Source organism: Lipophrys pholis, assembly GCF_963383615.2.
Source record: "Lipophrys pholis genome assembly, chromosome: 16".
Taxonomy (NCBI): Eukaryota; Metazoa; Chordata; class Actinopteri; order Blenniiformes; family Blenniidae; genus Lipophrys; species Lipophrys pholis.
This window is the reverse complement of record NC_137634.1, coordinates 21894635-21916692: the sequence shown is the minus strand read 5'-3', so window position 1 is coordinate 21916692 and position 22058 is coordinate 21894635. Positions and strand designations below refer to the sequence as shown.

The 22058-nt window shown below is 40.7% G+C and overlaps 1 protein-coding gene across 1 annotated transcript; it reads right to left on the bottom strand.

Annotated features, from left to right (window-relative positions):
• Window positions 1-740: 740 nt before the first annotated feature.
• LOC308121660 (G protein-activated inward rectifier potassium channel 2-like) lies at window positions 741-20985 on the bottom strand. Its single transcript, XM_080483040.1, has 3 exons — window positions 20795-20985; window positions 5895-6812; window positions 741-1946 (listed from the first exon to the last, which is right to left on the bottom strand). Exons 2-3 carry the CDS (start codon window positions 6787-6789, stop codon window positions 1606-1608), a joined length of 1236 nt encoding a protein of 411 aa, XP_080339166.1. The 5' UTR covers window positions 6790-6812; window positions 20795-20985; the 3' UTR covers window positions 741-1605.
• Between the last annotated feature and the right edge of the window lie 1073 nt (window positions 20986-22058).

Sequence of the window (22058 nt, the reverse complement as noted above, 5' to 3'; positions counted from 1 at the left end):
AGTTATATCCCGGGTATGTTGTTGCAGGTGGCGCGGTGGTGTAGGGGTGAGCACTTGTGCCTCACACTGAGAAGTCTCTGATTCAAATCCAGACTTTACTATTTGTGGAGGGTTTACTGTTTGTTTCTCTAGTTTCCTCTCAGCATCCAACAATGACCTGAGCAGATGTGAAAAAAGCTTAAAATTAAGTTTAAAAAAAGATCCAGTGAGCGGTTTATCCTATTAGACACATTAAGCATGCATTGTGTAAGATTTGTGACATTTGGTACATTTACAGCTGATTTTACGAGACATATATTGTAATATAATGTGTTTTTTTTAAATACTAGTACTTAAAGTTCTATTAAAAAGATAATATTATTCAATAAAACTGAAGATTACAGCTTAAGATATGTGAATTTAAAACTCTAAACACCTCCAAATTATACATGAGTGCATGTCAGCTCATGATCTCCTGATTACATTTTTGATGGGGCGATTTTCCTCCCGACTTGTAATTGAAGAGAAGCAGCATGATTTACAAAAACACATGCAGGAAAAATTGGCACTCTGTCTTTAAAGAGGATCTACCAAATGAGGCAAATTAAATCCTGATTAAACTCCAAAACTGACATTTAAAAACGCTGGCAGACAGAAGAAGCACCGGATTTTAAATCATAAACGCGGCACATTCTCCCTGAAGTGAAAACATCCCCCCCAGACACTCAGTAACTCCAGGACAGAAAACAAGAACGTCTCATAGAGTGCATAATAAGCAACTTACTGTTTATTTATGGTTGATACTGTTAGGTGACATGTGAGGGGGTTTCTGGGGACTGAAAATAGCGGCTAAATTTCTCCACCAGAGGCCTCCAGTGTGCAAAAGTGACAAAAAGCAGTTTTTAAAGGGCCATTGTCTGAAGTCAGTCAGCTGCGAGCAGCAAGTCATGGCTTCATGTAGAACCAGCGTCAACAAACATTTGGGGAAGAATTTGTCATTGGTTTCAACTAGAGTTTGCATCCATTGAGATGTATGTTTGTCCTTATAACACTATAATCCTACAGTATATACACAATACAAGAGAAAATAACTGCAGGTAATGTTTATACATGCTTATATATTTCTGAAAAAAAAAACAAAAAAAAAACAAATGAAAGCTTTTTACATACAGTAAGGCAGAGAATATATACAGAACTAACCTAAAAGTAATCAGTATCAAACATCTGTCAAATATTCACACTGCAACAAAACAGAGAATTCCAAACATTTTATAGTATATACAAAAATATGTATGCAAATGCCCCTAAGAATATCTTAATAGAAAAAATAATAGGAATCTCGTCAGGAGGACATCACATTATATCTGAAACATGCACTTGCCGTAGAGGGGTGACAGTTCGGCCACATGTCTACGTGTTTTCTGGTTTGTGAGTGTGTGTGTGTGTGTGTGTGGGGGGGTGGGGGGTGGGGGCTGTGAATCACTGAGAAAGAAGCGGTTCTTGGTGCAGGGATACTTGGTCTACTGTGCTCGTTGGTCCTCGTGGTGCGGCCTCCCTCAGCAGGAGGCCTTACAGTACATTTACGCAATCTCATACCGAGCTGAAGCTCGCCCTCCGTCGCCATCGCTACACTTTGGACTCGCTCTCTATGTTGGCAATGTCCCCGTTCCTCTCGGTCTGCTGGCCCTTGGCCTCGCTGTCCAGGCTGGTTTTGGTCTCCTGGCCCTCCGGCAGCCCCTGCTGGCTCAGCTTGCTGGCCATCGACCAGGTCAGGGGCAGGCGTGCACGGTTGATCATGTCGGCCAGCTCTTTGGCACTGCAGGCGGGAGTGTCGGTCTCATAGATGTCGTGGAAGCTGTTGTAGTCCACCTCGTAGAAGCCGTCCTCCAGCGTCAGGACGGGCGTGAAGCGGTAGCCCCACTTGATCTCACTGCTGACGTAGGAGCTCCTCGCCTGACACGTCATGCCTGCACACGGGAATCACAGTTAGGAAATCTGGGAGTAAAATCTTCGTTATGCAGCCTGTAGGAGCCATCTCTGCTTATTGCTGGCAGGTTATTTAGCTGCAATGTTGAGACACTTAATCATGAGACACAGGTTGTATATGTAGAGGGCAGCGAATTATAATGACAATTATCAATGTCCCACTGTTCAGTTATTGCCATTACTACACAGGTGGAGCAGGAGTGAACAGACACACACTCCAAAACTGAATTTTTACAGTTCAGTCCACTTGCAGTTTAGTTGACAGTTTATTTGCTGAAAACAAAAGATGAAGAGAGATGAATCCGACAGCGAGTGTTACCTTTGGTCTGGAGAAAACCTGCCACTACCTGTGCCTTCCACTTCCTGTCACCTGTGGCCTCTACTTATACAACCTGTGCGTGATTTACTGCCACCAAGTGTCCAAATGGTGCAACTAAATAACCTGCCAACGATAAGCATAAATGCCTCCTACACAAGTCCATACAAATGACAGTGTTTTGCAGAAATCACCACACAGGTGGCGCTCATGTGCCTGCTTGTTGGAGAAAAATAAAATCGTGTTTATGTCTTATATAAATTAAGAATTATTATTTATAGGTGGTGGAAAAAAACACACAGTACATTCAAACTGTCAGACAAGACAAGTGATGGTGTTGGGAAGTTGGTAAATGTTTATTAATAACAACAGGCGGTTTACGTTAAGACTATTGACACATTCCTAAACTAAAGGCCCCAGTAATTGTTTTAGTCCAAAAATGTCAAACAATGTCCTTTTTTCTCTCCCACACCAGTTCTTGATGCTGCATTTGTGTTGGACTGGCGGCTTGTCCACCTTTAATAAAGTCATATAAAAGCTGGAAGGACGTTTAAGAACCTACATGAGAGTTTCTACTAAAACAGTCGCATCATGAAAAATTGATATGTTTCCTGCATCGAGCTCTCACACAACATGGCTGAGAAAACATCTTGTTCCTCTGTCTCTTCCTTGGTGATCTCAGCACAATTCTTTACCATAACCAAGAGCGCCCGTTAATCCGTTTGCTGCACTTCTTCCTTCCTAACGCCTGTTTGATCGTTATCAGCTCTCTCTCTGGCTCAGCCGTCTGCGGGAAACCAAAGTCCTCAGTGAGGCTCCGGCAGCTGCTTCAAAAACACACCACTCAGCCATTATGTAATTGGTTCATTTTGTCTTACAGAGGCTGATTGGGGAGACAAATGAGCGTCTATACCAGCTTCTGAGAATCACAAGGCATCGCAACACATCCTGTGCTTTTCAATGCCTTTAAAACTGCTCTGAGGGAGTGTTTTTATGTTGCGCCACAGTATTTCATGTGGGGCAGCAGGAACGATCCGGGGGTCAGAGGGATGGATGCCGTTTTCTAATTATTTGAGATGAAATTATGACAAAAATAAGTGGATGTTAAAAATATATGTAGGTTTCCAAACAAAAGTCTCTCTCTTTGTTGAATCCACCGCAGTATGCTGGAAATCCAAAGAAATCCAAAGGACAATTCTGTCAAGATTTGACTCTTTACTTCCAAAATAACCAACCAAAAAAGGTGCTTTTTTCAATAATGCCTATAATAATCTGAAGCTTTTCTGAAATGAAAATGCAAAAACAATGCCTTAATGTTCATAGCGGGGCCGAAATCCTGCGATCTGATTTTCCATTTCTGTGTGTGACAATATAAACAGCTATCAATAGAATGTTACCGTCAGGAATGTTTACATGCATCTGGATCAGATGTAGTGAAGCTACAGCTTGTAGGGCCACACAAAAGCAGCCAAACCGCCACTGATTTACCACTGTTCACATTGTTATATTAAACTCTGCTCGTATGTGTGTCACAGGCTATTTTCTTTACAAAAGGTTAAAAAAATAAAAACGTGTTACAGTTTTCAGTTACAGCTCCAAATCTAAACTTAAAAGTCTGCGCTGCACACAGCCGGTGCCATTAGAGGCCATTCAGTGTTCATGCCTCGACAGGTCGGAGCTGTTTCTCTGGATCATGAACAGCCGGCAACACATTCAGGTGGTTTTCCTCCATCATTAGAGGACAAACTGTGGCCTGAGCTTTGCTTTTCAGATGGATCGTTGTGGAAATGGTCACACAACAGCAGCAGACGGCTAAACTCTTCATCACATCTGCACAAAAATCATAAATCATGCGCGCGGGGCTTCGACAGCAGAGCTTTGACCTAATTGCCAACATCAATGTGTGACGTTGCTCCCTGGATTAAGCCCGAAGATTCAGGCTCCTTATTAGCGGCGCCGCTGTGCCGTGCGCCGTGGGCGTCACACTTTCGTCAGAGGGGATCGAACACCTCCGCCCCAAAAAAAGAGAAGTGTTCTGTGTTGCGTTCCCCTCGGGACGGGACAGATTTTACTTGCACTAGTTTTGTGACGATGGGTTGTTTCAAATGAATGTCACGTCAACTAACGCACATATTTATGAGTGGCAGTAAATAAACACAAGCCCAAACTTGCCAATTAAAGGAGAAGTTGATAGTTTAGAGAGAGAAGAGATCGTTCATGCGAGAGCAACTCTGTCAGTGTTCTAGTTTCTGTAGCTTCAAGCATGGCAACTATCTTTTGCAATCAACATTTCCTTCTCAAATACAGTATGCAGTTTTCAGCCTCAATTTCTCAGAAGCTACAAATGTAGATGGAGACTGAACACTCAGTTGTGCCTCATTGTCCATTCAACCACCTTCTATATGATTGTATCCATTCCAGGATGGAGCCATTCTCTTTCAGCTTTAAATACATTTTTCTCTGTCTGACGTCTACAATTGCCATGTGCTGCTTTCTGAGCAATTCTGCACCTGACGGATCTTCCATAATCCTGCAGACAATGCAAGGCAGGTGTACTTACGTAGTGCTATTCAGTGGTTACCTCCAAGGACCCTGACATCTGCACATGTTTGTACATCCAGGAAATTCAAGAAATAGTAATCAAACACTTTAGAATTGGCTAATTCACGTGCTTACATTGTGGTTCTGAAACTCAAAGTGAATCAAGGAAATGGTGAAAGGTGCCCTCTCCGAGGATATGAAGCACAAGCGTTCTCTCTGTTTGATTTGTGTGATTTGGTCTTTGAGCAGAACATTTCAGCATTTGAATTAAATATTACACAAAACTCTGGGGGAAGAGTTGTTATCTTGACTTATTGATGCTTTGCTCAGTTCTAGCTGCTACTATTGAATTACTTTGTTGAAAAACAACGTGAATCGTGCTCCTTAGCATCAAATGTACTTTTCTCAGATACTTCTCTCCGGGTTTGTCCTGTGATGGACTGAAGATTTGTTAAGTGTGTATCTTGCCTTCAGCCCTGGTCAGACAGATCCTGTGATCTTGAACAGGTTAGAAGATGGACGGATGGAAGCGTTTTCAAAATGAATCACGTGATAAAATATAGCTCAGGTATTCTCGTGCATGGATTGTGTCCCTGCAGCGGTGCTGCCACTATGATTACATGTACTGCCACTTTGCAATTGTAATGCAAATGTGAACAACCTGCCTGAAAGCCTCGAGCTGTCAGCTTCAGTGTCATCTTTCAAACCACCTCATGAAACCTAAAGCATATCTTAGTCTTCTTTAATCATTATTGTATTGTGTTTTTAAAAGGTTGCTTTAAATTTCATTGCTTTAAGCTGTCTCTCGTTTGCCTGTCAAACCGTTTATATCACCTCTGTTAGTACAAGTGACATCGACAAGCAGCGTATTGATGCTGCAGCGCACCGAATGAGGCGGCTTCTGGAAGAATGAAACACAATGATCACGTATTTTCTGAAACGTGTGTGAGGGCTGTGTGGGATGAAAGTTTTTGAGTCATTGTGCGACATCAAAACCTCTGAGCAACATCCACCGCGCACGTTATTGTAATCTTCTGATGTGAACTGATGGTGGACTGAGGCGGCAGCTCACCCGTGGCCTCCACCATGCCCTCCAGGATCACCACGATTTCCAGGTCCTCCTTGGCCAGGTAGGCCTGCGAGATCTCCCAGAAGGGGCTGTGCTGGTTTATCTCATGGCAGATGATGAGCGGCGATACGAGGAAGAGCCTGTCGTCGCCCGTGTTGTAGCCCACGTTTATGTCTGTCTGGTTGAGAGGGATGAACTCCCCCTCCTTGGTCTGCTTGGACTTGATGAGCTTGGCCCTGATTGAAGCCTCGACGATGTGCGAGTTTCTGAGGTCTCCGACCCTGAACATCAGGCACAGCCGGCCGTCTCTCATGGAGATGACCGCGTTGGTGGAAAACACTAGTGTCTCAGCTCGTTTCTTGGGCTGCGAGATCTTCACAAACATGCAGCCCACCATGAAGGCGTTCACAATAGATCCCAGCACCGACTGAATTAAAAGCAAAACGATCCCCTCGGGGCATTTGTCCGTGATCACTCTGTATCCGTAACCAATGGTGGTCTCCGTCTCGATGGAGAACAGAAACGCCGATACAAACCCATTGAGGTTATTGACACACGGAGTCCACTGGTTGTCTGCTAAATGGTCCAGGTCGCCCCGCAGGTACGCGATAAGCCACCACATGAAGCCAAAGAAGAGCCATGTCACCGTGTACACCAGCACGAAGATGAAGAGGTTAAACCTCCACTTGAGATCCACCAGCGTGGTGAAGATGTCCGTCAGGTAGCGGTACGTCTCCCGGACGTTCCCGTGGTGGACGTTGCACTTGCCGTCTTTCTGGACGTACCGCTGGACCCTCTTGGCCCGGTCCATTTGCGCCAGCTTTTTGGGAAGGTCCTCCCGGGCCTGCTTTGGCAACTTGGGCTTTCTGATGCCTGGGCTCTCCACATCCTGCTCCATGGGGTTTCTAGGTGGATTCAAGCCTGTAAATAACAACAAACAAGAAAATGATTATGAGAAAGTGGGTGCTTTAACCTGGCGGGTAACAAAGAGGGTCCTATTAAAAACAGATTGGTTGAGAAATTTACTATTTACTATTAAAAACAGAGAAAGAAATACAGCTGAACCTTTCAGTCTACTTTGTTTATTAAACGTAAAGTATGGAAATATGACGTAATTCTGAGTTCTGCATTCATTTGGGCCTGGAGGGAAAAACGGCTGCAGACTACCCTTTAAAACAGAACAACTCTCTATGTGGACAGAAAATACAAATAAATATCAAGTCAATATCAACCATAAAACCACATCATTAATAGCAGGTTATTTTCTGCTGGTGTGGGCATTAAAATGAAATCTGTGCATTGGATTGGAAAAATCTGCCTTTTGCAATAATCCAATCAAGCTTAAATGAAGTGGCTCAGGTGTTCTCTTCCAATCCCAAGGTTAGCAGATAAATCCCCCCTGTCCATGTGGCGACGTGTCCTTACACGACAGCCATCGCTTCCTTTGGCGTGGGACGGTGAAGGTGTGAATATGTCTGATAGATCATTTATCAGAAGAATACACTAACTTAACTAAAATCAAACAATCAGGAGAGAAAAAAGCCAGAAAATTATGTCAGAAAAGCGGCATTTCCTGCAATCATGAGGAAACTAATATGTGCAGTATCAGTGTCGGGTTTATGTAAAAAAATTTAAAGTGCATCTTTTCTAATTTCCTGGAGCAAAATTAAACAAGACATAAGCTACATATACACTTTTATTCATACTATTATAGAATAAGATGCAGAGAGTTTATGCCTGGTTCAAATCTGTGCTTCTGTTTGGATTTGACATGTCAATAGAATAAGTGACTCTGGGTCACTCCAGTTTCCCCCCACAGTTAAACAAACATGAGTTTGAGGCATTGCTGCACAATATCATATTCACACCAATAGGGATATCACAAAAGAATAGACAAGAATGTGATCAATTATGTTGACATGCACAGTGGGCATTCTTGCATTGCCTATTTAAAATGACAGAAATCATTTTAAAAATGACTGAAAAAGTGTGATTTTTGTTTGTGATTATTTCACACAAATTGTGCAACTACCTATTTAAAACATTTTACTGAGAAAACCGTCCTGATCATTTCATATTACGAGCACAGGGAGGAAGTCAAAAACACAAAAATCAAAGAAAAAGTCCTTAAACTTTCTGAAATGCCGCTGGTATGACAGAAACTGCTCAGTAACAGCTTGTTCAAATCGGGGCAAGAGAAAGAGCACTGTTAGTTAAAAGAACAACAACAACAAAAAAGCATAAAGTCACAAAAATCTACTATTTAAGTGGTTGTATTTATCAAACTTCATATTGCTGCATGCAAACCTGATATCACACAGCTCCAGTTTGGTTGGTTGGTTATTTAGTCTAAACTCAATCACAAAACAAAATCAAAAAACAATTACTTCCATATTTCTGTTTTCCGTTCTGGGGCAAAGATAAACATTTGAGTCTGGGGGGCGTGCTGAAAGACGTCTCTACAGAACTCACCCGGCTTCACGTTGAGCGACAGCTCCACAAACAAAGCAGGCGCGCAGATAATATCATAAACAATGGAACCTCCCACTCTGCCATTGTTTGAAGTCCAGAAGGCAGATTCACCATCAATAGTACTAAACGGTCTCAGTATGAGACTGTTCAGCTATGGAGCGGCCGAGGGAGAAACGTGTTGCCGCCCACGCTGCCAGCAGCAAACTGCGCTCCGTCACAGCAACTCGTGCGGTATAGAGCGAGTGTGTAACACCGAATCCAGGTTGTAATGCTTCGTGGGTGCTCGGGAGCTCCTCAGCACCCACGGGAAAGCCATTCTGTGAAGATAAATACCAGTTTCCAAAGCAAACTGTGTGCATTTCTGTGTTTAAAGGTCCTACATTCGGCAAAATTCACCTTATAATGGTTTTCTAACAGTGATACGTGTCCTAATAGCCTGTGTAGGAAGAACGTCTGCCATCTCCCTCACTTGCACCACTTTGTAGTGAATGTGTGCTCATACAGGCCAATCAGAGATTTTCCCTTCATGACATCATGCGGGGAAATAACCACTCAGTCTGGTAGTTGAGCTCTGCCTTATTGGTATATTTGAATAAATTCAGTATATCTATATTATATTGAATAAATTCAGTATAATATGAAAAAGTGACTTCTACAGTTAGTAGGAGCTAGGGTAAACAACTTTGTAGTAACTGTAACAAAAAATACGACCAAACTAAGTCACATATTCAGACACACAATATTATTTTAAGTCTTCATCTTCGGCAGCCTCCTTCTGGGTCAAATTATGGTTCAAACGGGTGGAACGAAGACGTTTACATGAGTCATAGCGAAAAATCCACCGTAAACATAAAAGTGAACATTGTACTGGTGTTTTGGATTAACTGGTTTCCTTGTCAAATGGTGACCAACTTCTTTTAGTGTCAATCGTTGCTGCTAGTAAAAGCATATTTTAAAATAGGCAAGACACTTTGAAACATCTGTTATTAGCAGCAACAAGGGACCCTAAAGGGTCACCAGTTAACAGGGAAACCACTTCATCTACAACACCGGAAAGCTCTTGTCTTCGAGACAGACACAGAAACAGCCTGTTCTCAGTAGAGTTCAGAGTTTTTGACTGGCTGATATTCAGGTGCAAGGCTGAATTTGGGGAAATACACATTGAATACGATGCTGTTGGACCTCTGACACCTACGTGAAATTGTTGAAAAACTGTAGAAAAGGGGACCTTTAACTTCCAGCATGTCACCTACTGAAGTGCTGCTGACTCATCTGACTGGCTCCTCTGATGAATAGAGGCCACCGATTGTGCAACTCGACATCTCCGACCTCCACCTCTGCAACTTTTTCAAGCCCGTCACCTTCTCTCAGCCACCCACGACGTCGCCTTTTAAAGTTGCTGTGAATTTCTGCTCCTAAAATGTTTCACATTGCTTGAAATGTGAGCTCTCAAATTACTGCATTTAAATCCTTGTGTTCAGCTTGGTGAGTTAAAGGGTTAAAAACAAAAACAACGGTTTTCAGTCTCTGGTTGTGTAGTTTGGCAGACTTGTATGCATTTCCTTGGATTACAGTGCCTGCATTTTTTTTTTTCCTATTATTATCAGACAGAAGCAGCGAACAAGGAGAGAGAGCTGGGTGTACTGAGCAATAGGTCCCTGTCTGAACTCAACCAGCCACATCGCTGTTACACAACAATACTATATTTACATAACTCCAAAGCATAGAATCACACAAAGGAAAATATTTCATTTTACTGCTGGAGTGAGTACACAAGAAAGACATTTCTGAGGAACGGTTGGAGGAGAGTACATCGAGGGTGCTGCCAAAACACAGCTATTAAAATATAACACTTAGAACTGATGGGGAGATCGTTTCAGTCAGACAAGCACGTTCCCGTCTTACATAAAAGCAACCTCGATTGGAACTTAATATTTTGTAGATTAATTACATTGAGAATATAGTTACTCACATTGTATTTCTTAAACATCCTGTTGTGTTTGGCTCAATCTGACTCCATTTAAAAAGTTACTCTTTGGTTTTCTTCCATTTAATTTCCTGTAAATAACAAGTTTTCATATTATGCTTGTTCATGGTGATGAATGTTGAATTGTGTGGGTTTTATAGCACCTGGTGTGAACAGGTGTGATGATTTGCTGCTATTAAAAAAAATACAAATGGCTTCAAAAACATTGTGATTAAACGTTGATAAATATTCCTTATTTTTTTTCCCCCCTCAAAAACAAGGTGAAATTTACTGAAATTTCCAACCTACATATATTACAAGAATCTACGGAACTTTTGTGGTAATGTGTTGTAAACACGGTGCAATTGTCTTGTCATATATCACATTATGTTTTCCTAAATTTGTACCATCACAACGTATTCTGGGGAAATGTGCCTATTTTACTGGTCAATAGAGGGGAAATATAATATAATGTAACACTGAGCTGAGTAAAGCGTTCGCAGCTTTTCTTCAGATGTGAGGAGAAGAAAACACTGAAGCACAAAAACCCAGAATCAGGAAACAGGAAACCTGCAGATGAACGTTGGATTTCCTAATAAACAAGCCAGATTATGGGATATTAATTAAGAGGCAATAAAGAGCAACATTTTATCCGGTTAGTCCACATATATCGTGCATTTTGATGTTAGAGGTAAATCTTCCAAGGCTAACATATTAACTGTATTTACCACAACATCTGTCATTCGTTCATCTAAACACAGTTTTAGGTTATTTGCCAACAGGAAATAGGAGAGATTATTAGCAATAGATGTAAATGGGGGGCAGAAAGGCAAACAAAAATTAATCAGTACAAATTAAGAATTCATTTTGCACTCCACCATCTGTTAAGTTTTGCTCATTGAGAACATAATATTTGGAAGTTTAATGTACTTATGACATTGAATGAGTATCAAGGATAGGTAAAGTTTGCTGGTACTAATATTGACAATAAAAAATAATAAGTGAATTGTCTTCAAGCAGAGTTAAACTGTTGATATACGTATTGAGAAAATGGATAAAGAGCCTTAAAAACACGGTGGAGCTGGAATGTATCACTCAGGATGTTTCTGGAGTCGTTGAGGGGAAAAACGACCAACTAGACATGAGATCTGTGATGTCACGTTGGGAGACGTTAGTTTGTTTTCTTTGCTTGAGCTGCGTGCGCTCTCCGGGCCGAAGCCTCCATCAGTGTTTCCACCGCTGGAACAAATGGCCGCGCTGAAGCCGCTCCGCTCGCCATTCACCGGGGAATATTATGAGCTTGAGCAGCGCAGGTTTCCATGGCAACGCACAGCTCGATCTACCCGGCGCTCACAATATAGCAGGAATGTGCTGGATGAGGCCACGGCGTTGGGTAACATTTGTCTGTTTCATCTCGTTTCGGCAGAGCCGGGGAAGAACAATGTGCTGGATCTGCTTTGTGCGCACAGCTGCCATTCATCTAACATCTGTTTTATTCTCGTTCTGAGGAATAAAAAAAATAAAAAAATCCCACAATGATACGGGCCTGTTTACAGGATGTTTGATATGATCGCTCTGAAAGGGGAAGAAACAATAAAATCCACCGTGATGAGAAGACAAAACATTCCTATTAGTGCTGCTGATACTCTCACAATGTAAATTTCACAATAAAGTTTAATCAAATGTGTAATAACTAGCCATTCATTCCTACTGTATTATCCACATCAGGCTCTGGGGGGGGGGGGGGGGGCTGGAGCGTACCAGAGGGGACAGCGGGACAAACTGTGGGTTCATCCTGAACATCCGGCCAGGATAGGATGGTTTTAACTGCTGTTTTCTAAAATATCTGCCAAAAATGCTTAATGATGTGTAGGCCTTGAGGACCTAGAGCAAAGTCAAAATCCCTCACTCAAAACATTTATAACTTTTTAGACACTGGAATGAATAATGTAGGTCAGATATGTACGTGGGCGGAAAACAGCAAGTCAAACGGCCTTGTTAAATGCAAAAATGATAACTAAAACTTCACCTGTAACTCTCACTTCTTATTTGTCTACTCTGGATTTCAGGTCGCTCACAATATGTTTTTGTTAAAAGCGCACAAAATGTTTGCTTTGACCAAAAATGAATGGGAAGTTAGGAATTGATGTTCCTGATAAGTTACACACAGACATCAACAGGTTGAATTCTAAGCGTGATGGCTGAGAACAGCTGAGCTTAAACTGACTTTTTTATAAAGATTTGTTGTGTTTGCATGATCTGGCAAAAGATTCACAGTCCGTTTGACAACTTCCAGGATTAATCAATAAATCGTTCAAGTTCAGGATCCCCGTGTTTGTACACGGTAAAAAACTAAACATTACTAATGTAAAAATATGAGAAAAACAAAACACGGTGGAGCTTAAAATTATCAAATAATAATAATTCTCTGTTTTAATAACCAAATTTTAGCGGGAATTTGATTGTTGTTGATGCATTATTTACAATCAGACGTGTCAAACACATTTCAGTTCAGATAATTTCATCTTGAGTGGGCCGGACCGGTAAAGCAGTGTCAGACTAACCTTTAAATTTAAAGTTGTTCTTTGTATAGGTGAGGAAAATGTTTACATTTTCACAAAACCAAACAATTACGACAATTACAATCTCAACATAAAGCTAATTTCCATACTCGTTGGTGTGAAATACAGACACAGGCACCTCGAGGAGTTATTTGTGGTTCAGGGTCCACAAATAACCCCCAAACCTTGAGAACCAGTTGAGCTGCAGCCTCCAGGTTTTGGATAGAATAATAGAGTTTATTAATACTTTCTGCATCGAAAACTTTCAGGTTTTTCTGGACTGGATGCTGAAGAACAATCAACCACTTGTTTGTCTTCTCAGTCTGGAAAAGAAAATCCAGTTTCTATTGAGAAAAAACCTCTGGAAACTCATCCAAACTCACAAGACGACTGATCCTGATTTTACCCAGAAGGAACCCAAACTTCCTTCTGTCCACGTTGTGTCTCTCTTCATCTAATCCGGGGTCGATCGCAGCCCATCACAGGGCAAACACAGAGACCCACAGGATCACAGCTACAGGCCATTCAGAGTCACACGTTCACCTCAGATTAATGTTTTTGAAAAATACAAACTTGACACCGTGACCCTCTTGAACCCACCGCCAGACAAAAGTCCTGACCACGACACAACGGTCGACTCCGACTCCTTAAACTCTCCCTGGAAGCAGAAACCAGCTCTTTAGGGGTCAATCATCTCTCAAGGTTAATACATACAAGAGCAGCAGAGCTGAGCCACGTCTCAGGCCGGCAGCGGGATGAGACGGTTCTGGATTTAGCAAACCCAAAGGGAAAGTTTGACGACACGTACGAACAGTGGATTAATCATTGGTTGGGTGTGGGGGGTGGGGGGGGGGTGGGGTTGGGGGTGTTAACCAGGTAGGGAGATCGTCCAGATGTGGCCCAAAACTCAAGTGGAGGCTGCGCAGGGGGGACGCAAGCTATTTTTAGGCCTCCAAACAGCTGAGCACAGCCGCCAAAGACGTCAAGAAATCCTTTCTCTCAAACTCGCCTGGTGTTTCTTTAAGATGAGACGCTGCCGAGTAAATCATCAATACAAGAGATCGCTTTGAGACAATTCATCAAGAAATCATTAGAAAGTCATTAGCAGAGACTAACGACTTTATTTATTTATTGATGAATCAACATTTGCCGGGCTGTTCTCCACGGGGATACACTGGGGGTCTCTGCAATGATTTGCAAAGCGAGCTAAACACACACACGTTCCAGTGCGTGGACTTCATCAATCCACTTTCCCCTTCATAGAGTCCATGATACCACGAAGCACATTCGGGCCCTGTTTACACATTTCAGGTGAAAAATGTATTGTTTTTGTGTTTTCATATTGGAAAACCTTCATGTTTACATGGCAACGTTTTGAAAACGATGTCTGTTTGCCGCGGAAACATTGAGATCAATGTAGCTTTCATGTAGGGCCACTAGTTGGTGCTGTTGTTTTTTGGTTTTTTCGAAACCACACACACACACACACGCAGAGAACAATAGGCTATAAACATTAACAACGGGAGAAAACGGACATTCTAGTGGACAGGCGACCAAGTTGGATTGTTGTTACAGAGACTGTCAAAATAAAACTACTAATACATGGACTGGGAGTCATGACACTCTGGATTAGCTCACATGAGCTGGAAACAGTGATGTCATCACCCCACGTCTGGACCCGGTAACCCCGCGACGTCACTTCACAACAACAATGGTAGACTACCAGCTCCAGGTCGAGCTGCTGATGCTATTTGCTTTAATAATGGCGACATGCTGGATTTCTCAAAAACGAGAATTGTTGAATGCTCTGTGTCTTCTTCTCCAGTTTTGGTGTATCTCTGTGGCATAGTTACAGTGCCCCCTATAGGCCTGGCATATGAACTACATCGTTTTGAGTAATTTTCAAGATGCCATGTGGATTTAAAAAAAAAATAAAAAAAGGGAGGAAAGATTGTTTTGGCCTGTGTGGACGGGGCCGAATTCTGAGCCCTCTGTGATCTCTGACTCTTCTCGAGTCTCCAAGCTGGAAACAATCGAAATAATTTTCATCACATGCAACTATACTCTGCAGAAGCACTGTAAGTGTGACTAATAATGAATTCTTCTTCTCCTTCTATGCTGCTCTATGAAGTTTAAACCTTTAAACACGAGGGCCCACGGTTGGAAAGCTCTACAAAAAGCCGAACATTTAAAACCAGGGCCGAGGAGGTACAGATAATCTGAAGCTGCACATTTTTCAAGCAGAGACGTCAAAAAAGATCGATAAAATTATAATTTTTTTTATGACCTTGCTGGACATGCATGAAGAAATCTGTAGCACAAATTGACATGCTCAACAACACAGATTAAGAAGGTGTCAAAAAGATGAGTTGACATGAAGGCAAAAAATACAGAACAAATATTCACTCGTCTTCTCTCTAATTTCTCCAAAAGTCTGATGATAAAAGCAGCCAATTCAAAGGTTTGTGGAGTAATTTATTCACTGTTTTACAGTTGCTGAATTGGCTTAATGAGAAGGTTTGCAGAAACATCTTTTGGGCGACTGGAGCTCAATCAAAGCCCCCCCCCCCACTGCTGCAGGACCTGATACGACCTTCACCAGTAACACTGTGGAGCTGCGGGAGGCTGAGAGGCAACAGCACGTTAAAGAAACAAAGAATGAGAGAAAACCTACCTGAATACTACATTATTAATGTAGAAACTTGCATCGATGTGTGAAATTTAACGAAAGTGTCTTCATATCTAAGGAGGGAATTTTTATATTATATTTAGAGGTGCAGTGACAAGAAACACTGGAGACATGGAGCCTGCTTGCTCCACAGTAATAATGACTTTTTCTAAGAAATACTATCTGAAAATAGGAAGTTTCTCCTCTGAAGTTAGTGTCCTGCATCATAAATATGTATCTGACAAGCAAACTGTTTTATGAGATCTGTCTTTTTAAACTTGATCCACAAAAATCGCTGAAATTTAAAATGCGTTTTATTCTTTCTATTGATGCAGAAGTGAGGAAAATGCCCTACACATCCTGGCTCTATTATCAGGGACATCTCTTTGACTCCATTAAAACACCTTCTGAACTGTAAAATGACTCCGCGGGAATAAAACAACCTGTTTCTTTCAGCATCATGAAAACGTCTTCAGGGCTTCAGGGAGACCAAAACGTCCACTTTTACTGTCATGTCTGAATTCTTTGCGCTGGATATTACGGTATCGAGTTGTGTGTGAAGTCATCTTCAATCTTCATCCTTGTGGGTGTCTCTGTTACGCTCACGAAACCCTCAAGTCAATACAATGTCAGAAATATATGGACCTGGAAGCAGCACCGAGTGTAATCTGCCCACAAAACGTGAATAAGGGATGCTTTTTTAGAGGAAATAAAGAAAAAAACAATCCTCTATTTAAAGAAACAATAGAATGGAAATACTTATAGAGTATATATTTACCATGGGTGAGTCATTTTTCCATGACTACCTTCGTAAATATATACTATATAAGAATGGAAATACTTATATAATATATATTTACTACGGTAGTCATGGAAACATGACGCTTCCTGTATCGACATGCATGGTAGTCATGGCAACTCGCCAGTTGATGGGGTGTTGGTTCCGGACCAGACTGATATAAACAGGTGTGAACACAAACCAAACCAGCTCCAATGTGTCAATTTAGTTTGGTGGCACCAAAACTGGTTCCTGATCAGCAGTAATAGATGTTAAATCAACGGTACGGTAACTTTTGAACAGAGATAAAACACCTTTCTTTTTTTTTTAAACCCGAAAGCTGTCAAGTAGCTGTCAGATATCTTACCTGACGTTATATAATCATCCTGAAATCTTCAAGAATAAAGCTGCAAGTTTGGGAATAAATCTTTTTTTTTTCCCCCAGTGTTGAGAAATGTTCACACTTGCTCACAGCCGACACTTTGCTTTGTGCAGACACGTCGCAAACGCTGGATTTACAAACAACTCACAGAGACTGAGGACGTTACCAACCATGTTACTCCTGTACAACGTTTAGAGTTTGGTCTGCAGTAAGAGCAGCCGGACGGAGAAGGATTGAAGGAAAAAGGGGAAATTACAGCATCGCTCCTCCCACGCTGAGATTCCTCCGAACTAATCCGCCCTGTGAATATTAACAGATGCTTCAAACTGGGTTGCCAGACGGACGCAGGTAGACTTCTGCTGAATCATGTTATCGGCCTAAATGCGGGGATATTTTCGGGATCCAGCCTCGAGAGGGAGACGACAGTGAAGGGACTGTCGTGAACTCCGGTAAAACAGGAAAATAATCCCAATAATTAGGCTTTAAACAACTGTAATAGACAGTAATAAACTGGAGAATGGAGTCAATGCTGAAAAAATTGGGCATATTGGTGAATCAGAATATACTGCTTTAATAAAATTAAACAATAACGCTGAACAAGGATTATCCTTCTTTCTTTCTTAATAAGCAGGTAATTTATACAATTAAACGGTTTTAAATACTTTGGAATATAACAGACCTCTCCTCTCTCATTTCAGTTTTAAAAAAGCAACACAAAGACAAAGATAGTAAACAAATACAACAAACAGTTGGCAGAAATAGGTCGTCTTTTGATTTCGATTTTAAGGTGCAATATATAAAACGCATGCCTTGTGACGATCATATAATATTGTTAAATTATACTTAATGATCAAAGTTGTCCATCCTTGCTATATTGGCTAATTTAGCTTCAAATGAACTCTTTTCAATTGTCTGATTTTATGTGTTCATTGTGGTTGTTTGGCTCCTTATATACAGAATGTGCTGGTTGAGCATCATCACCGAGCTTTCTGGATCTCCATCTGAAATTAAGCTCAGTTAATTAATTAGACAGATTAAAGTCACGGCCTGTGTTCCCTCGGTTGTGAAAGGCTGAAATAGATCTCTACTTTGAATTCAAACAGGAAACACAAGGTGAATTACTCAAGGTTTTCAGTAATTCTAATTGTCTTTTCTTTAAATGCGTGTAATTTCATGTTCAAATGTGTAACAAAGGAAATCACCACAAGCATTTACACATTTTATCTGTTAACTAAGTGATGTGTTACTATTGTCTGTATATAAAGTGTATATTTGTCCTGTAGCTTCCTAAGAAGGATCTCTGAGTAAGACGACCAAATGAAATAAGGTTAATTTGATTAATAAAGTGTGTTTATGTCACACACAGATGTCATTCAGGCAGTGAGCAGCTTGTTTTGGATGATATTCATCTGTAAGACCTTCGTTTTGCATGCATATGGGTGTGAAAGGGGTTTTAACACATTTACATAAGAAATAATAAAGCATATGTCTTTGTCATTTATCAGTATTTTGCAGAGTTCTAAGAAAGGTGTCAGTCTGAGTGAATCTACCATGTTAAATTTATTAAAGTTCATTTAATTGACTGCATGAGTTTATGGTACAACCTGATGAAAGGGTGGGTTTGTCAAGTTTTGGTGTCAAGCAGGTTGATATTATTTATTGCTGTCCAAGAATAAACTCGGTAATAATGACTTTAGGCTCAAAATGTTATGAAATGATAAGATGTGAATTTAAAAGAAACATTTTTTTTAATCTGTGAGTCCATTTTAGTTTTATAAATGTACATTATGAATCCAAAGTGCCTAAAAACCAAACAGTTTTTCATATTTCTTTACATGTGAGTTATTTTTTTTTATGCAATCAATCAGAACAAAAGACTGCATCACATATAAGCTTTGTTTATAAAGCACATCAAGATCCATTATGTCAACATTGTTCCCACTATTTATCATCAAGCACATCCGTTTTACTATCAATGGACATGAAGTTTGACTAATTACACTGTTGTCATTCAGGGATGTTTTTTTGTGTCAAACAGGTTGATTTCAACATTTAGTTTTTCATGTATATCCATGAAAACAAAAACGTATCCTGAATGTCTGTGCACAGATTACACAATACTGTTCATTTAATCCGCTTCTCCATACATTCATGTACTTACTCATGCATATCGATCGATCATAACATCAGATTTATTTATGTATTGACCCCGCAAATATAATGCTTTTATAAATAGGACAATGGAAGTCTGCTTAGTTAATTATTCATGATGGGCTGTGGTAGCCCTGCTCGATGTTTGTGGTACATTTCCCAAACAAAGATCCCAGTCTGAGCGAGACTAAAGCATTACATGACTTTAAATGAATTAATTAGGTGGTTTTATGACAAAGGGATGAGGTTTAGGGGTTACGTTAAGCAGAATTTGTTTGCATTTCTTGGTTTGTTTCACTGTGCGCCACTTTGTTTTCCATACATAACCACAATAAACTGAACCCAATGGATCAGGATGGTTGATAAACTGTTCTACATGACAGGAAATCTATAGATTATAGCTCTACAGATACTAAAATACCGCTATACGTCTGTTAGATGTAGGACAAAATAATCCTGGAAGTATATTGGATAGTTGAACTGTAGACTGGCTGTGTACCAGTACAGTTTCAGCCTGAGTAAACTACAAGGTTCATTTCACTAATCAGGTGGATATCCAAACCTGTGGTCTTTCAGACATGATGAGTGGTACATTTTTTTATTCAAATCAAACATAATAACCTGAAAATAAACATAATTATTGAATATTGATTAATATAGTTGTATATTTGTATTCATTTTTTTCCATGCATATCTATTACAACAAAAGTCTTTGCACAGCTTGGATATTACATTTCCCCGTCTACATAATAGTACCTTCTGTAATCATTTATTTATTTACTTAATGAGCTGTGCATTGTGTTCAGTTGCTGTATACAACAGAGAAATGAAATCAAGTCAATGAATTCATTAAATAGCTTTATGTCACGACCTGTTGTCGTTCAGGCACCATTCTTAAAAAAAAAAAAAAAAAAAAAAAAAGCCTCTACAATCAGTTTACTCACATGAAATTCTCATAATAATAATAATAATAATTCACATAGCTATAAAAATCCCAGCTCCACATATCAGGGAATAACTTTTTTAAAGGGTTATAACTGTGACTGGGCTGGTTAGAGGGTAAGTAGCTCCACATTGAGCGTGTAATGGAGATCACTTTGTCCAGATTGACCTGCAATTCGGGTTAAAGGAAAGTCCTGTTTGGGAAATTAACAGGGTTTATGTTGGAACTGGAGGTTAAATTATTATTATTATTATTATATTTATATGTGTATTTCTTTCTGCTGGGATCAGGTGCATCTACAGGCAAAGAAGAGAGAGAGAGAGAGAGAGAGAGAGAGAGAGAGAGAGAGAGAAATAGAAAGAGAAAGAGAGAGAGAGCAAACTACCAGGAGGCTCCTGCAGACAATGATGATGATCATAACGATAAATTAATTTAAAAAAAGATTTGGAAAATGAGAGTTTTATCTTCTGCGTCTTTATCGTCCAGATCTGTGGCGGCGTCAGGCCTGCAGGCTCACACAGCCTGCAACATTTTCTCCAACACCTTCCAGTTTCTTCCATCTATCTACCCGGCTGCTCTTCCTCCACACACACACACACACGCACGCGCGCACACACACACACACACACACACACACACACACACACACACACACACACACACACACACACACACACACACACACGCACGCACACGCACACGCACACGCGAGGCGGAATACAATTAAATAAATAAAATAATAAGAACAAAAAAAATAAATGAGAAAGAGCGTCCGGGATTGATGCGCACATCCACGACGAGGCGCGCGTCTTTTTCCTCCTCCTGTCTCATTATTCCCCTAATTAATCTGTGATTCCTCTCGCCGTGTTACGTAACTATCCACCCCCACTGTTCCCCATAGAACACATGATCGCAGTGACCAGACCATCAGCATCAGAAAGAAGGCAAAAGGAGGAAGAGGGGAAGGAGAAGAGGTGCTCACCTGGCGCAGCAGATCGGTGATCACTCCCCGGCTCATTCTGAAACCATTCCTTCCATCAAAACACACAAATCTGCGCTCAGGCTGCAGTTTGTGCTGAGAGAGAGCGACGAGGAGCCACTAATTCCCCTTTTCCTCCATCCTCCTCCTCCTCTCCACAGGAAAGACATCGGCCGTCAGCCTCCACCCCTCAGAGAGAGCGAGAGAGAGAGAGAGAGGGAGGAGAGAGGAGAGAGGGAGAGGGGGGCGGGGGGTCTGAAAGCAACACAACACTCACAAGAAATCTGCATAACAAGAAGAAAACCAAGGCAGAAACAATGAATCTGTCCAATAAATTCAACAACAGCAAGAAGAAATAAAGAAGAAATAGAATGAAAGAAATTCTGCATTTATTGATGAGCAGGGGCGGATCTGGAGAATTGAGGGGCAGGAGGACACCAGGGGTGTCAAACATAAGGCCCGTGGGCCAAACCTGACCCCCCCCCCCCCCCCCCCCCCCCAAGAGGCTCCAATGTGAGAAACATTCTTAATGGCCAAACCATTAAGAAAATCTGTTTTTTGGGGGGATTTACAAAGTTTACTAAGAATTGAATTTACAAAATGTAGGTAGCTGATGCTCCTTTTATATATTAATTCAGTAAGTGGAAAGAAATGGTATATTTATTATACAGGATTTTTATCAGTGGTGCAAAACTGATTGACAGCACTTAGAATGAATGATGGTTGGGAGAAACAATGAGTGAAATGTGTAATAATTGCTAAAGATATGTGTGTATATACTGATATATATATATACATCCAAGTTTTAACGTTTGAATCAAATGATGGGGATAAAATTACTTTCATTTGTTCCAACCTTTATTGGAGAATTGTATGAGTGTATATATATATATATATGAATGAAGTGGCACATATTAACATATTTATTAATTTTGCAGTTGCCCTCATATCATAAAGACAGTAAAGTTTATCATATCATCTCACTGATTAATGTATTTAAAATGAGACCTGACCGTTACCACCTTAAACAGAAAACTACGGCAAGCTGCTGCATCCAATTGTAAAAATACACACAATGAGTCCAATAAGTCATATTTAATGCTCTTTATATACAACTGTGCCAATGAAGACTTTAATATCTGTGATTTTGATCTAATTTATGCAACTATGCAGAAAAATTAACTGTATAATCGACATGATGTTTAGAAATAACATCTACCTTAGAGTTTAACCTTTGATTTTGCACATATATTGTACATATGCCCTA